Raw genomic sequence first — 17,766 nt, forward strand, 5'->3', positions numbered from 1 at the left:
ATAAGAGTCTAGAGGAGGATAAAATAACAACAACTGTTGGTGTGTCAGCATTGTTGCAACCAGTACACAGGTAAGAAGGTGGCAGATCAATCCATAAATTGGTGATGTCAAGACCAATGAGAGTATCAGTATATGATCGATATTAGAGAGATTGAGTCAATATTTGTATTTTCTCCAAATAATTTTTTTTATGTTTGTCAATGTTTTCGCTGTTTTGAATTGAAACATTTACCATACAGTTGATACATGTGAACGATATTGGTATTGGCCAATCTTACTCATGGATGATCGGTATCGGAATCAGCACCATAAAATCCTGATCGAAACATCCCTACATTTAGCATTTTACAACTGATGACTATTATATGCATTGTTAACCAAGCACTAGGGTTGTAAAGGGGTGGAAAGTTTCCGGTAAATTTCCGGAAACTTTCTGGAAATTTACCACGGGAAGTTAAGCTCGGGAAGTTTGAAAGTACTGACCTTTTTTGATTAGTCAAAGTTGGACACCGTCCATGGGAATTAATGGGAATAGATTGGAATTACAATAATTATATATTATTGGGCGCTTGTCTATATGCTGCTGCATCTTTGTGGCATTTTTGACGTAACTCTTTGCACAGTATTTGCAAATGTACATAGCCTTTCCGCCTACATTGGTTGGGGTGAAATGTCTCCACACATCAGATGGTGTACGTGGCATTATTCTGTTTGTATTTATTTATTCTTGTAAAATACTAATGCAATGCCACACACAGATATAGTCAGCTAAACAATTGGAGTAGTTTTTAAAAATATTTTACTGATGGACAAATGAATAGAAATAGGCTAGATGAATAAATGAACACTCAATCAGCGTACTAAATCAAACTATAACCCATCTACACCTAGAATGTTGTCATACATTCTTGTATGACAACAGAATGGCTAGCAGAACAGAAGGCAGAGGAAACTACACGTTTTGATTTAGTATTTGCTAGTTGAACTTTACAGATCACAAAAAAGGTAAATTTCGGATCGCTAACGTTGTTAGCATAAATGAATGGGATTTAACATAGAGAAAATTAGCATCACGGCTAACAGAAAAATATTTTCGGTTCATTATGAGACTGTAGTGGTACATAAACCTAGCTAGCTAGAGATATTGGCCCTAAAATCATTCAACAAGTACAGAAACAGCAAGCTAGCTTGAGTGGAAGTCTGCTGGAGTAGTCTACAGTAACAAGCAATTACACCTCTATTAAACTTAAATACCATATAGATCAAATATATTTACCCCAGTAATATCATCAAAACTTACCTGACTGGATGAAGTCCTTGGGCTCAAATACTAGTGTGGCCTCAATAGCCCTGCTGTAGTGTGTAGCATGTGATGGAAGAATGCACTGCACATGTGATGGAGGAATGCAGTGTGCAGGGTTGAAATTCTACTGAATTTGCATTAAATCAGGTTGTTTTAGCTAATGCTGCAAGATCTAGCATGTTGCATTCAATGTTTATTCCCATTAATTTCCCGTTAATTCCCATATATTCCTGTTAATTCCCATGGAAAGTTTCCAACTTTGAATATTCCCGGAATTTTGCAACCCTACCAAGCACACCAAATAACCTGATTAATAAGTCATTGTTTATCTTGACCCTCATTGATCATCTTGACAGGGTTAACATGCAAGTAATGATTATCCATGAAAGAGTTCTCATTCTTGACACGATACCAGGCGTGAATTGCCCTCAAGATTCGCTCATAGTCTTTTCCTGTTTGGGCAGTAAGGTGGCTTACCTTATAGGCATGTGTTGTCCCAGTTTGGAAATCAAACCAAGAGACGGATCCAACTGGTTGTATTTATTGTATGACATGTAAGACACGACCACAACCATGAAGCCACTAGGGCTTCCTGGGTACACGCCAGTCATAACTCCATTCTGTAGAAAGTTACACCAACAATCGTGTTAAAATAGGGTTTAAAATTGTGAAAACAATGTTAATAATAATTTTGATGAAATTGATTTATATATCGGATCAACAAAGAGAAACGTTATATGCATGTTCCTTGTGAGTAGGTGACGTTCAATTATCAGCGTGTTAACTATAAGAATGTACCTCGGCACATTCCAACAAAGCTTTTATGATGCTTTTTATTGACCTAATATCTGCCAAGACCAGAGACGAAACGGTCTTAGTTAATGATAATAGGCGATGAAAGGATTTCACTCATCTGAGATGGACTCAGCAGGGTTGAAGTTTCAACACTGCCCCTCCAATACAAACAGAACACCTCTCACCTTGAAACGAATGAATCTTTTCTTCCACGAGTGAAGACCAGAGAGGTAGATTTGGCGCAGAGCCTCGTGGCACAGCTGCAAGTCGATGCCATCCGGAGTGACGGTGAACTGAAAGGCCACCGCCTGGTGAGCTTCCGCCATGGTGGCTGCGTCTGTGCGAAGTTACTGGAAGAAAACACAAGGGGGCAAAAATGCATTTGTTAAAAACTATTCTCCATCCAAGGAAACGTTCACCAAGAGCTCGCCACATTTGCTACTTTTCAAAAACTTGCTACATACAGTCGTGGTCAAAAGTTTACATACACTTGTAAAGAACATAATGTCATGGCTGTCTTGAATTTCCAATAATTTCTACAACTCTTATTTTTTTGTGATAGAGTGATTGGAGCACATACTTGTTTGTCATAAAAAACATCTATGAAGTTTGGTTCTTTTATGAATTCATTATGGGTCTACTGAAAATGTGACCAAATCTGATGGGTCAAAAGTATACATACAGCAATGTTAATATTTGTCCCTTGGCAAGTTTCACTGCAATAAGGCGCTTTTTGTAGCCATCCACAAGCTTCTGGTTGATATTTGACCACTCCTCTTGACAAAATTGGTGCAGTTCAGCTAAATTTGGTGGTTTTCTGACATGGACTTGTTTCTTCAACATTATCCACATGTTTAAGTAAGGGCTTTGGGAAGGCCATTCTAAAACCTTAGGTCTAGCCTGATTTAGCCATTCCTTTACCACTTTTGACGTGTGTTTGGGGTCGCTGTCCTCATGGCTGATGATTTTAGGTTGTCCTGAAGAATTTGGAGGTAATCTTCCTTTTTCATTGTCCCATTTACTCTCTGTAAAGCACCAGTTCCATTGGCAGCAAAACAGACCCAGAGCATAATACTACCACCACGCTTGACGGTAGGATTGGTGTTCCTGGGATTAAAGGCCTCACCTTTTCACCTCCAAACATATTGCTGGGTATTGTGGCCAAACAGCTCAATTTTTGTTTCATCTGACCACAGAACTTTCCTACAGAAGATCTTATCTTTGTCCATGTGATGTCATATAAACATCTCTCTGTAATCAATTCCCCCCAAATATGTTTTTTAATATCTGACGGGACATATATTTTAGTTGTTGTGATAATTCCTCGCCAAACTGCTTGATGGGTTTCTCAAGCCCCCGACGTACCCCCTCCTCTCCCCCTCCTTCTCTAACACACAGCATCAGACAGACAGATAAAAACAATGTTTAGTGAAATCCCCTGGCGTTATTTCGTGCAAAATTAACCACATTAGAGTACCGGTAACTGAAAACATAATGACGCTACTGGTCAGACGTTCCCTGAACAAAATAGACAGACAAGTCAAAGCTTCATCCAGCTGTTTACTGACCTTTGTCATGTTTAATGAAGGGAGAGCAAAGATACCTGACAACATTTGCATTTCAATAAATGGAAATTTTATAATAAGACATGCCCAAATCAGAGCTCGAAACAACATCCCTTGCTCCACCAGTAAGCATAATAACCATTGAGCGATCTATTCTGACAGAGATGACTGGCAGGAAAATATTTACTGAATAAATAATAAATAATTACTGTTGTATAAATTAGACAAGTTCATTCAGTAAATTAGGGAGATGAAAGGTGGATCTACAGAACGTACAAACAAAATAACGTACGTACGTTCGTTCTTTTGTACATACCCTGTTTTAAACCACTAATTGCTAACACATGCTAGCGGATGGTGGTGTTTGCATATTTTTTGGTTTCTTTTGGTCTTTTTTATTTTTAGCCAGTGATATACACTAGCTTTAAAATTCTAATCTCTTTTTCACATGTTTAGTTTGTCTCTCTCTCTCATATATATATAGATATGGTTCCCTCCGGGTACTTCGGCTTCCTCCCACCGCCAAAGACATGCACCTGGGGATAGGTTGATTGGCAACACTAAGAATTGGCCTTAGTGTGTGAATGTGAGTGTGAATATTGTCTCTCTATCTGTGTTGGCCCTGCGATGAGGTGGCGACTTGTCCAGGGTGTACCCGCCTTCCGCCCGAATGCAGCTGAGATAGGCTCCAGCACCTCCCGCAACCCCAAAAGGGACAAGCGGTAGAAAATGGATGAATGGATGGATGGATATATATATATATTAGGGCTGCAACTAACGGTTAATTTGATAATCGATTAATCTGTCGATTATTACTTCGATTAATCGATTAATAATCGGATAAAAGAAACAAACTACATTTCTATCCTATCCAGTATTTTATTGGAAAAAAAAACAGCATACTGGCATCATACTTATTTTGATTATTGTTTCTCAGCTGTTTGTAAATGTTGCAGTTTATAAATAAAGGTTTATTAAAAAAAAAAAAAAAAATGTTAATAAAAAAATAAAAAAATAAAAACTCTTCGCATGCGCATAGCATAGATCCAACGAATCGATGACTAATTTAATCGGCAACTATTTTTATAATCGATTTTAATCAATTAGTTGTTGCAGCCCACAATAGCCTTCCTCTACAAGCATTTGCCTTACCTCGTTAATCATCTAAAACTATTTGCAGTGACTGTTGAATTTTTTTTTTTTTAACTGTAGTGTCAAACAAAACTGTTCAAACAAAAAGAAACAGCATGTAACAGTAGACATGACAGATGCAAATAAAAAGCTTCACACATGTTTAGTGTTTTTGATACAGTTGAAATGTTCTGATGACTGGAAAAACAGTTATTTGCACCACAAATCATCACTTTCTTGCTTTATCGTTGTAAAGATATAGATTAACTAACCCTGGAGTTTGGTTTGTATGATGATCTTAAAACTGGAACGAGGTGACAATTTTTTTATTTTTTAGCCCTAGAGTTTAAGCGGTAGTCTCATTGATCACCAAAATATCAGATGTTCTTATTGGTACAGGTTCTTGCAAGATGAGACCGAAGCGAGCTGCACAAGGGGGGGATTAGTTTTTATAACAAACTGTTTCTCTTTGAAAAACTGGTTAGACAAGTGTGTCATCTTCTCCATGAAGCTCCTCAGTCGAGTATTGTCAGAAGAATTCCATTCATGGAACCAAGACACTAGACCTGATCCATCCTAAAAAAAATGAAATGTATAAATATAAAACTGCTAGAATGTGTCGTCATATGCTTTATCCCGATTGTCAGCCAAATTTACATAATTGTATATTGTCTATATTGCTCGAAAAAACTAAATAAGGTGACCAAAATAGTAGAAACACCTGTCAATATGTGTACATCTCCTTTGAGACAACCTCAAAGTCCAACCAAATCAAATCAAATCAACTTTATTTATAAAGCACATTTAAAATTTACCACAGGGGTAGCCAAAGTGCTGTACAATGGGCAGGTTAAAAGATAATACGAGTACCAAGCAAACAACACAACACAAACAAAACACGATAAAAAATACGCTATTAAACATGCATTCATCATCCCTATGAAAGCAATAGAATTAGTGAAAGACCATAATCAAAAAAGATTTGTTGTTTGTCTAAAGAGTCTTATTATGCAAAACCAACTTTTCTTATTTTTGGTACCGGTTTTGCGTATTTGGGTTTTGATCTACATGAGCCCCAAACATTTGAAAGCAAACCATTGAGGCATTGAGGAGATTTTTATAAAACAATCTAGCCTTTCTTCATACTTCCTCCAAAGAGCCGTTTGGAATTTGCCCCATCAGTGACATTTTTCATTTTGGTAATGTCAGCGGATATCTCTATATATGGTATTCATTTACCCGAAGAGCTGTGTGCGAGTCCGACACTGTAATCGATAGGTTCCCTATTTTTCTCTATCCTATTGTTGTGGGACAGACTGGCTCGTACATACACATGCATCCTCCGCTGTTGCCATTTCTAATACCAAGTTGCGTATATCTGTCAGTAGTCTCGATATGGAAAGGCTAAAAACTACAACAAGGCTGACGTGGATAAGACGCTGTCAAAGTGGATTCACATGAAACAAAACAGTGCATCCTAAAGAGACAGTCAGAAAGCAGCTTGACGATGGTCTGTAAAATATAATCTATGCAACATTTTGACCAAAGAACCACCATTACATGTTATGTATTGCAGACCACAATGAAGTTTTGTAAATGTAGGAAACAATCCTAATATGACCCATTTAAGGCCATCTGCAGGTGCACTCAAGTCTTGTTCATTTCACCACTGATCACATTGATAGGTTTAATGCACAAATACTACAAGTACTGTATAATAGCATACCACTGTGGTATGCATGCTTTGACATAGATAGATAAATAGATGGATAGTACTTTATTGATTTCTTCAGGAGAATTCCCTCAGGAAAATTTAAATTCCAGCAGCAGTGTACAGAATTGAGATCGAATTTAAAGAGTAAAAAGTAAATAATGGGGGTATAAATGAAAATAAAATAGAAAATATAACATGAATAAAAATAAAAAGCAACAATAAGAATAAAAATATAACAGTAAAAATAGGAATATAACAAGAGAAACTATGCAGTAGTGACCATGTTATGAAAATGTATTGCACTGTTAATTGCACTGTTTTTTGTTGCAGTTTCTTTCAGTATAGGTAGTGTCCAGGCTGAAGGACAGGATGCATGTATATTTTTAGTGCACTAAAAGAGCACGGTCCCTGCACAAGACGGCGGGGGATGGACCCAAGTAACAATAACACAGATACCAAGGATGGACCCAAGCAACAATAGCACCGATACCAAGTAACAATAGCACCGATACCAAGGGCAGTACAGATATCAACTCATTACTAGTGTGATGAGAGCAATACTTTTCAGTTCTCTTCTGTGTTAGGCCATGTCCACACAAACGCAGATACTTTTAAAATTCATATTTTTATATATATATATATATATATATATATATATATATACTGTATATACACTACCGTTCAAAAGTTTGGGGTCACCCAAACAATTTTGTGTTTACCATTAAAAGTCACACTTATTCACCACCACCATACGTTGTGAAATGAATAGAAAATAGAGTCAAGACATTGACAAGGTTAGAAATAATGATTTGTATTTGAAATAAGATTTTTTTTACATCAAACTTTGCTTTCGTCAAAGAATCCTCCATTTGCAGTAATTACAGCATTGCAGACCTTTGGCATTCTAGCTGTTAATTTGTTGAGGTAATCTGGAGAAATTGCACCCCACGCTTCTAGAAGCAGCTCCCACAAGTTGGATTGGTTGGATGGGCACTTCTTGCTTACCATACGATCAAGCTGCTCCCACAACAGCTCAATGGGGTTCAGATCTGGTGACTGCGCTGGCCACTCCATTACCGATAGAATACCAGCTGCCTGCTTCTTCTCTAAATAGTTCTTGCACAATTTGGAGGTGTGTTTGGGTCATTGTCCTGTTGTAGGATGAAATTGGCTCCAATCAAGTGCTGTCCACTGGGTATGGCATGGCGTTGCAAAATGGAGTGATAGCCTTCCTTATTCAGAATCCCTTTTACCCTGTACAAATCTCCCACCTTACCAGCACCAAAGCAACCCCAGACCATCACATTACCTCCACCATGCTTAACAGATGGCGTCAGGCATTCTTCCAGCATCTTTTCAGTTCTGCGTCTCACAAACGTTCTTCTTTGTGATCCAAACACCTCTAACTTGGATTCATCCGTCCACAACACTTTTTTCCAGTCTTCCTCTGTCCAATGTCTGTGTTCTTTTGCCCATCTTAATCTTTTTCTTTTATTGGCCAGTCTCAGATATAACTTTTTCTTTGCCACTCTGCCATGAAGCCCAGAATCCCGCAGCCGCCTCTTCACTGTAGATGTTGACACTGGTGTTTTGCGGGTACTATTTAATGAAGATGCCAGTTGGGGACCTGTGAGGCGTCTGTTTCTCAAACTAGAGACTCTAATGTACTTATCTTCTTGCTCAGTTGTGCAACGCGGCCTCCCACTTCTTTTTCTACTCTGGTTAGAGCCTGTTTGTGCTGTCCTCTGAAGGGAGTAGTACACACCGTTGTAGGAAATCTTCAATTTCTTAGCAATTTCTCGCATGGAATAGCCTTCATTTCTAAGAACAAGAATAGACTGTCAAGTTTCAGATGAAAGTTCTCTTTTTCTGGCCATTTGGAGCGTTTAATTGACCCCACAAATGTGATGCTCCAGAAACTTAATCTGCTCAAAGGAAGGTCAGTTTTGTAGCTTCTGTAACGAGCTAAACTGTTTTTAGATGTGTGAACAAGATTGCACAAGGGTTTTCTAATCATCAATTAGCCTTCTGAGCCAATGAACAAACACATTGTACCATTAGAACACTGGAGTGATAGTTGCTGGAAATGGGCCTCTATACACCTATGTAGATATTGCACCAAAAACCAGACATTTGCAGCTAGAATAGTCATTTACCACATTAGCAATGTATAGAGTGTATTGCTTTAAAGTTAAGACTAGTTTAAAGTTATCTTCATTGAAAAGTACAGTGCTTTTCCTTAAAAAATAAGGACATTTCAATGTGACCCCAAACTTTTGAACGGTAGTATATATATATATATATAGATATACAGTATATATATATATATATATATATATATATATATACAGTATATATATATATATATTTATACATATATATATATATACACAGTATATATATATATATATACAGTATATATATATATATATATATATATATATATATCCATCCATCCATCCATCCATCTTCCTCCGCTTATCCGAGGTCGGGTCGCGGGGGCAGCAGCTTAAGCAGGGAAGCCCAGACTTCCCTCTCCCCAGCCACTTCGTCCAGCTCTTCCTGTGGGACCCCGAGGCGTTCCCAGGCCAGCCGGGAGACATAGTCTTCCCAACGTGTCCTGGGTCTTCCCCGCGGCCTCCTACCGGTGGGACGTGCCTAAACACCTCCCTAGGGAGGCGTTCGGGTGGCATCCTGACCAGATGCCCGAACCACCTCATCTGGCTCCTCTCGATGTGGAGGAGCAGCGGCTTTACTTTGAGCTCCTCCCGGATGGCAGAGCTTCTCACCCTATCTCTAAGGGAGAGCCCCGCCACCCGGCGGAGGAAACTCATTTCGGCCGCTTGTACCCGTGATCTTGTCCTTTCGGTCATAACCCAAAGCTCATGACCATAGGTGAGGATGGGAACGTAGATCGACCGGTAAATTGAGAGCTTTGCCTTCCGGCTCAGCTCCTTCTTCACCACAACGGATCGATACAGCGTCCGCATTACTGAAGACGCCGCACCGATCCGCCTGTCGATCTCACGATCCACTCTTCCCCCACTCGTGAACAAGACTCCGAGGTACTTGAACTCCTCCACTTGGGGCAAGATCTCCTCCCCAACCCGGAGATGGCACTCCACCCTTTTCCGGGCGAGAACCATGGACTCGGACTTGGAGGTGCTGATTCTCATCCCAGTCGCTTCACACTCAGCTGCGAACCGATCCAGTGAGAGCTGAAGATCCTGGCCAGATGAAGCCATCAGGACCACATCATCTGCAAAAAGCAGAGACCTAATCCTGCAGCCACCAAACCAGATCCCCTCAACGCCTTGACTGCGCCTAGAAATTCTGTCCATAAAAGTTATGAACAGAATCGGTGACAAAGGGCAGCCTTGGCGGAGTCCAACCCTCACTGGAAACGTGTCCGACTTACTACCGGCAATGCGGACCAAGCTCTGGCACTGATCATACAGGGAGAGGACTGCCACAATCAGACAGTCCGATACCCCGTACTCTCTGAGCACTCCCCACAGGACTTCCCGAGGGACACGGTCGAATGCCTTCTCCAAGTCCACAAAACACATGTAGACTGGTTGGGCAAACTCCCATGCACCCTCAAGGACCCTGCCGAGAGTATAGAGCTGGTCCACAGTTCCACGACCAGGACGAAAACCACACTGTTCCTCCTGAATCCGAGGTTCGACTATCCGGCGTAGCCTCCTCTCCAGTACACCTGAATAGACCTTACCGGGAAGGCTGAGGAGTGTGATCCCACGATAGTTAGAACACACCCTCCGGTTCCCCTTCTTAAAGAGAGGAACCACCACCCTGGTCTGCCAATCCAGAGGTACCGCCCCCGATGTCCACGCGATGCTGCAGAGTCTTGTCAACCAAGACAGCCCCACAGCGTCCAGAGCCTTAAGGAACTCCGGGCGGATCTCATCTACCCCCGGGGCCTTGCCACCGAGGAGCTTTTTAACTACCTCAGCAACCTCAGCCCCAGCAATAGGAGAGCCCACCACAGACTCCCCAGGCACTGCTTCCTCATAGGAAGACGTGTTGGTGGGATTGAGGAGGTCTTCGAAGTATTCCCTCCACCGATCCACAACATCCGCAGTCGAGGTCAGCAGAACACCATCCTCACCATACACGGTGTTGATAGTGCACTGCTTCCCCTTCCTGAGGCGGCGGATGGTGGACCAGAATTGCTTCGAAGCCGTCCGGAAGTCGTTTTCCATGGCCTCACCGAACTCCTCCCATGTCCGAGTTTTTGCCTCTGCGACCGCTGAAGCCGCACAACGCTTGGCCTGTCGGTACCTGTCCGCTGCCTCAGGAGTCCTATGAGCCAAAAGAACCCGATAGGACTCCTTCTTCAGCTTGACGGCATCCCTCACCGCCGGTGTCCACCAACGGGTTCTAGGATTACCGCCACGACAAGCACCAACTACCTTGTGGCCACAGCTCCAATCAGCCGCCTCGACAATAGAGGCGCGGAACATGGTCCATTCGGACTCAATGTCCAGCACCTCCCTCGTGACATGTTCAAAGTTCTTCCGGAGGTGGGAATTGAAACTCTCTCTGACAGGAGACTCTGCCAGACGTTCCCAGCAAACCCTCACAATGCGTTTGGGCCTGCCAGGTCTGTCCGGCATCCTCCCCCACCATCGCAGCCAACTCACCACCAGGTGGTGATCGGTAGAAAGCTCCGCCCCTCTCTTCACCCGAGTGTCCAAAACATGAGGCCGCAAATCCGATGACACAACTACAAAGTCGATCATGGAACTGCGGCCTAGGGTGTCCTGGTGCCAAGTGCACATATGGACACCCTTATGTTTGAACATGGTGTTTGTTATTGACAATCTGTGACGAGCACAAAAGTCCAATAACAAATTATATATATATATATATATATATATATATATATATATATATGAGTTCCGCTCAGGCGGAAGGCAGGGTACACCCTGGACAAGTAGGCACCTTACAAACTGTCACCCAGAAAATATATTTGAAGCCATATAGATATTGTGTATATGTTTAAATGTCTAATATGTATTATGTATTAAATATTTATTCAATTACTTCTGGTATATTTAATTATTTACTTATATATTCACTGTTCTGTTAAAAACGGAAAACAAAAAAAGGGGATATAACTGCTATGACATGAAAAGGGGTAGGCTCTGCTTCTTCCTACTCCTTTTCGGACATGCTGTAATGAAACAACTGGAAATATGTGTTGCATTGCATTGTAATTGTATTTTGTGCATGTTCGAAATAAACTAAAACTAACAAAATAAGTCGTAAAATACGGCAAGTACAAGGTGGCTCAGAATGCAGCGAATGGGACTACAATATTACGCTCATAAAGCCCTCTAAAAACATCCAAAAACCGCCAACAATACTCTATTTACATCTCGTGACCTGAATATTAACCAAGTATTAGCAATATTGTTATTGTAAGCGCATTTGCAGACAAATGATTTTTCACTGCGCTATGAACATAGAGCACTAATAACTAGCTTATGCTGCTATATTGCCACATTGAGCCAGTGAGATGGTGCATCACCTCTGAGCAGTTGAAAGTTAATTCTAGATTATAATTTGTGCATCTCAACTGTAAAGTAAAGGTTTGTGGCCATAAACCAAGAAGTTGGTCAACTTTGACAATTAACTTACCGTATTTTTCAGAGTATAAGTCGCACCGGAAGAAAATGCATAATAAAGGAGGAAAAAAACATATATAAGTCGCATTTTTTGGGGAGATTTATTTGATAAAACCCAACACCAAGAATAGACATTTGAAAGGCAATTTAAAATAAATAAAGAATAGTGAACAACAGGCTGAATAAGTGTACGTTATATGCAGTGTTGGGTTAGTTACTGAAAAACAGTAACTAGTTACAGTTACTAGTTACTTTATTTCAAAAGTAACTCAGTTACTAACTCAGTTACTTACACCAAAAAGTAATGCGTTACTGTGAAAAGTAACTATTTAGTTACTTCTTCTACTTTTTTTTTTTAAAGCTCCCATTAATGCCCTTTTAGCCTTCATTTCAGTACTGTTATTGCACTGGAGAATAATACAATCTGTTGATCAACTTGACATACATTTGCATCACTGAACTCTGCTAAGCAATGTGCTCTACATACAACACACAAAGACAAAGATATGTTTCAAAGGGCCAATTAATTTCAGGCCAGAACAAATTGACAAAACTATTTTAAATAGCTGCAACATAACATACATAAGTAACAAACAGCATAATAACACTAACACTAACACTAACCACGTTAAACCCAGATTCCGAACTAATAAAGGTCTTAACTCATTCTCTTTCTATGCCACTTCAATATGGAATGCACTCCCAAAAGGTGTAAAAGAAAGGGCATCTCTATCCTCCTTCAAAACCGCACTAAAAGAACACCTCCAGGCAACTACAACCATAAACTAACACCCTCCCTTCCACATAATACCTCTTCGGATTGTAAATAATCAAATGTAGACACTTTTTCTTATACTTTCTGATCTCTCTCTCTGTGTCCACTACTTGCTGTACATATCCTACCAAGTCAGTCCTACACTGTTCCAATGTCCATTTCTCTGATGATGCAATTGTTGATGACTGAAGTGTTGATACCAACCAAACCTAACCCCCCCCCCCCCCCCCCCCTCCCTCCCTCCATATCCCACACCCCGGATTGTAAATAATGTAAATAATTCAATGTATATACCCTGATGATTATCTTGTGTGATGACTGTATTATGATGTTAGTATATATTTGATAGTATATATCTGTATCATGAATCAATTTAAGTGGACCCCGACTTAAACAAGTTAAAAAACTTATTTGGGTGTTACCATTTAGTGGTCAATTGTACGGAATATGTACTGTACTGTGCAATCTACTAATAAAAGTTTCAATCAATCAATCAATCAATCAACAACATAGCTGTAAACCTGGCTTCACCTAAGGAAAGCACACGTGACATACACAGAGCCTAACCAGGCAGATTTGAATTGTTGTTTTGGGCAGTAGACGGGATCTTTGATCCAAGACACAACTTACATTTAACTAAAATGTTCTTTTCTTTGTGCTCGACAAAAGAAAAGAAGTGAGAATATCTCATACTTGCCAACCCTCCCGAATTTCAGTGGCTCTCCCTGGGACAACCATTCTCCAAATTTCTGCCGATTTCCAGCCGGACTTAAGGCACGCCCCTCCAGGTCTGTGCGGATCTGAGTGGGGACAGCCTGTCGTCACGTCCGCTTGGCCAACCAAAAAGTAACCACAGAACACTATACCGTATAGTCGTATAGTGTTCTGTGGTTACTTTTTTGTTGGCCAACGGTTGTATTGCGCACCCCCCTCCCCTCCCCTCCCCTCCTCTTCCCACACTCAGACACACAGTCACACGCACACACAGAGAGCGCAGAGGAAGAATCAGAAGCACATCTCTGCTTCGCTGGAATAAAACACACTCTGATCCTCAGTTTCTAGCCGATACTACATAAAAATAACGTAAAATAACGCAGTAACGCATCATGTAGTAACGGTAACTGAGTTACTGAATATAAAAAATAACGCGTTAGATTACTAGTTACCGCCGAAACTAACGGCGTTACAGTACTTTGTAACGCGTTAGTCCCAACACTGGTTATATGACACATAAATAACAAACTGAGAATGTGCCTGTTATGTTAACGTAACATATTATGGTAAGAGTCATTCAAATAACTATAACATATAGAACATGCTATACGTTTACCAAACAATCTGTCACTCCTAATAGCTAAATCCGATGAAATCTTATACGTCCTATACACACAATTTGTTATCGGCCGAGGCCTAATTGTATGTAATAAAAGGTTATAATTTTGTCGGTATTGTTACATTATCTTATAATGGCATATTACATTTAAATAATGAACATCTGTTAACAAATGTTTATTTATTATTTCAATCAGCAAACTGATTGTAAAAATCGTAAAAGCTGTTAATGATTTCAAAAAATATCCAAATGAAAAAAGAAGTATCGGTATCTGCGATACAGGGCCTGTATTCACTTGCTCGAAGATCGACGCCAAAATGTGCAGTATCATCCACCTCAACTCTGCAAACCGCCCCTCCCCCCTAAACGTCACATGATCCGCCCCTCGCTGCAGAAACTGGGGGAAAGGTCGCTGCGCGCTTGCCGCTTGGATACGGAAACAGATAAAACTAGAAATTATCAAATAAATACTTCAATGCCAACAAGCGTTCACCGCATTTTAAAAAGTAAGTATTTTGCTTGTGGTGATAAACCGGCGTCTAAAACGCAGCGACTGTCATCACGAAGGTTTTGTTTACGTTTATATTACAGGTCTCATCACAACCCCGTCATTTCAAGTACGTCCAATCCCAACACAACCATGCAATTCTAGAATCAAAAACGCACTATCTTCCATTATTATAATAATATTCGTATTATTAATCACTTCCCCCGTTATTGTAATGTTATGGCAGGCATCAAACCACGTGGTCTGCCAGAAACTAGGTCACGTGTGCGCACCCCCATTGTAAATAAACCCATAAACAATATACATGATAGTCTTGTCAAATTTATATAAGTTAATTTTTTTTACACACAGACGCTTAAACAAAGTCTGAATGGTGTCCTGTTGCCGTGGACATGACAATGAATGACCTTTATTTGCACCATTACCTACATAGGTGTTATCAGTGAGTAGGGAAGACAGCAATGAGGGAATAATGTTTTAACACGATTAATAAACAGAGGAAATTAAAGTATTATATTATGTAAGCGACACCTTGTACCTGGGCTGTGACTTCTACGGTGTCTTTATTAGGAGGATTAAGAGAAAAGCGAAAGTTACTATTTTTTTCCGCGGCCCTTAAACGTCACAGTTGAAGCTACTACTGCGCAGAAGACAACGACAAAAATCACCCCGACAATAACAAACGAAATGAAACAATAACCCGCCACGTTTTTAACTGAAAAGCGTTGGTGTTTTCAAATCCGTCGCAGCCATGTTTAATGAGCCGCCTGCTAAACTGCGGTGGGCAGAGTCAAGCTAGGCAAGACCGCGCCAAGGCAATGGAGGCGTTCTTACTCACCGAGCGTTCCTATGAATCTGAGGGGTTTTTGTGGAGGACTTCAGTGTTCGGGTCAGAATGTGAGCGTGGGTGTCTGTCTGTGCGTGTGTGTGGACTGCTAACGTCACACCAGCGACATGAATGGGAGAGAAAAAAGCTGGTGTACGGCGTCTGCTTCTTTTGCTACGTCACCTCCGTATTGGGTGCAACAGCGCCCCTCTAAGGATTGAAGTGGTATCACAAGAGGTTGTTGAGGACGCCTAAAGGTGACTCCCAAGACTCTCCTTGGTCAAAGGTTAAGAGAAGGGGTGTCCAATTTTAAAAAATAAAGCATTTTGATACAATATATATAAAAGTTAAAGTACCAATGATTGTCACACACACACACACTAGGTGTCTGCATTTGACCCATCACCCTCACCCCTGGCAGGTGAGGGGAGCAGTGAGCAGCAGCGGTGGTCGCGGCGTCGCGCCCGGGAATCATTTGGTGATTTAACCCCTAATTCCAACCCTTAATGCTGAGTGCCAAGGGTCCCATTTTTATAGTCTTCATATGAACTCACGACCTACTGATCTCAGGGCGGACACTTTAACCCAGTGGTTCTTAACCTGGGTTCGATCGAACCCTAGGGGTTCGGTGAGTCGGGCTCAGGGGTTCGGCGGAGGTCAAGACACACCCGACTCATCGTGTAAATAAAAACTTCTCCCTATCGGTGTATTGCGGATACGGCAACAGCAGAAGTCACACTGATTTGTAGGTGTGTAATTTGTTGTGAGTTTATGCACTGTGTTGGTTTTGTTGTTTGAACAAGGTGATGTTCATGCACGGTTCATTTTGTGCACCAGTAAAAAAAACATGGTAACACTTTAGTATGGAGAACATATTCACCATTAATTAGTTGCTTATTAACATGCAAATTAGTAACATATTGGCTCTTAACTAGTCATTATTAAGTACTTATTAATGCCTTATTCGGCCTGGTCTTATTATAACCCTAACCCTCTAACCCTGGTCCTAACCCTCTAACCCGAACCCTAACCAAATAACTCTAAATTAAGTCTTTGTTACTTAGAATATGTTCCCCATACTAAAGTGTTACCAAAAACATATAACTTTGTTTTGAATTTGAAAAAAAAACATCATTTTATTTTTCAGTAAAGAAGGGTTCGGTGAATGCGCATATGAAACTGGTGGGGTTCAGTACCTCCAACAAGGTTAAGAACCACTGCTTTAACCACTAGGCCACTACCTGCTCTGATATTGTAACCATCAGGGTTCCCCTCAATTTGGTTCAGGAGAGAACACACAGAAGATAATACAAATAATAACAGAAGAAATTAACAAATTAAAAAGATGGTTTGACAAAAACAGACTATCTTTGAATCTCATCCATCCATCCAATGCTATTTGGTAACAGTAGAAGAGAAAATGTGGTTAATTGTGTCAGGTATAATTTTCTGATATGATTGGAAGTAGCATGTGTTTGCATTTCTTCACACAATCCTTTAAAAGCAGTCTTGTACTAAGGTCAAAGTGCACGTGTCCATCCGCGGCGCTGCAGGGAAATCGCAGGAAAGTAACATCTGGAAGAAGGTCCACACATAGGGACAGAGGATAGGGGTCGGAGGTCACCGGACCCAAATCGATCACAGGTTGACTTGTGAAGTAAATAAACTGAGTGGTTTGCAGGCTGTCCGGCACCAAGATTTGACCCACAAGGAGAGGGGGTCTACAAGAAACGGTATTTAAACACAGTGTTGGGGCGGTATAGCTCGGTTGGTAGAGTGGCCGTGCCAGCAACCTGAGGGTTCCAGGTTCGATCCCCGCTTCCACCATCCTAGTCACTGCCGTTGTGTCCTTGGGCAAGACACTTTACCCACCTGCTCCCAGTGCCACCCACACTGGTTTGAATGTAACTTAGATATTGTGTTTTCACTATGTAAAAGCGCTTTGAGTCACTAGAGAAAAGCGCTACATAAATATAATTCACTTCACTTCACTTCACTTGTTCCGACAGGACAGCAGAATGAAGAGATTTGGCACACTTCTTCTCCTAGAGCTGCAGCTCTAGTCCGAGGCTCATCACCATCACACGACCATCAAATATACAACAAAAGTCAAACACAAATACAAATAGACGGAGTAGATAATGAAAGGGTAAAAGAAAACACAT

The 17,766-nt window shown here is 40.8% G+C and overlaps 1 protein-coding gene across 2 annotated transcripts in view; it reads right to left on the reverse strand.

Moving 5' to 3' along the window:
* Positions 1-15,771, reverse strand: part of cpt1ab (carnitine palmitoyltransferase 1Ab (liver)) — a 41,422-nt gene extending 25,651 nt beyond the window's left edge. For both annotated transcript variants that reach the window (XM_061970013.1, XM_061970011.1), the window contains exons 1-3: positions 15,614-15,771; positions 2,284-2,448; positions 1,781-1,923 (exon numbers count right to left, since the gene is read on the reverse strand). In XM_061970013.1, the coding sequence (XP_061825997.1) occupies positions 1,781-1,923; positions 2,284-2,424 (284 nt within the window). In that variant the 5' untranslated portion in view covers positions 2,425-2,448; positions 15,614-15,771. The remainder of the gene's footprint in view (positions 1-1,780; positions 1,924-2,283; positions 2,449-15,613) is intronic.
* Positions 15,772-17,766: the final 1,995 nt, after the last annotated feature.

The sequence above is a fragment of the Nerophis lumbriciformis genome, linkage group LG10 (assembly GCF_033978685.3).
Source record: "Nerophis lumbriciformis linkage group LG10, RoL_Nlum_v2.1, whole genome shotgun sequence".
In the NCBI taxonomy this organism is placed as follows: domain Eukaryota; kingdom Metazoa; phylum Chordata; class Actinopteri; order Syngnathiformes; family Syngnathidae; genus Nerophis; species Nerophis lumbriciformis.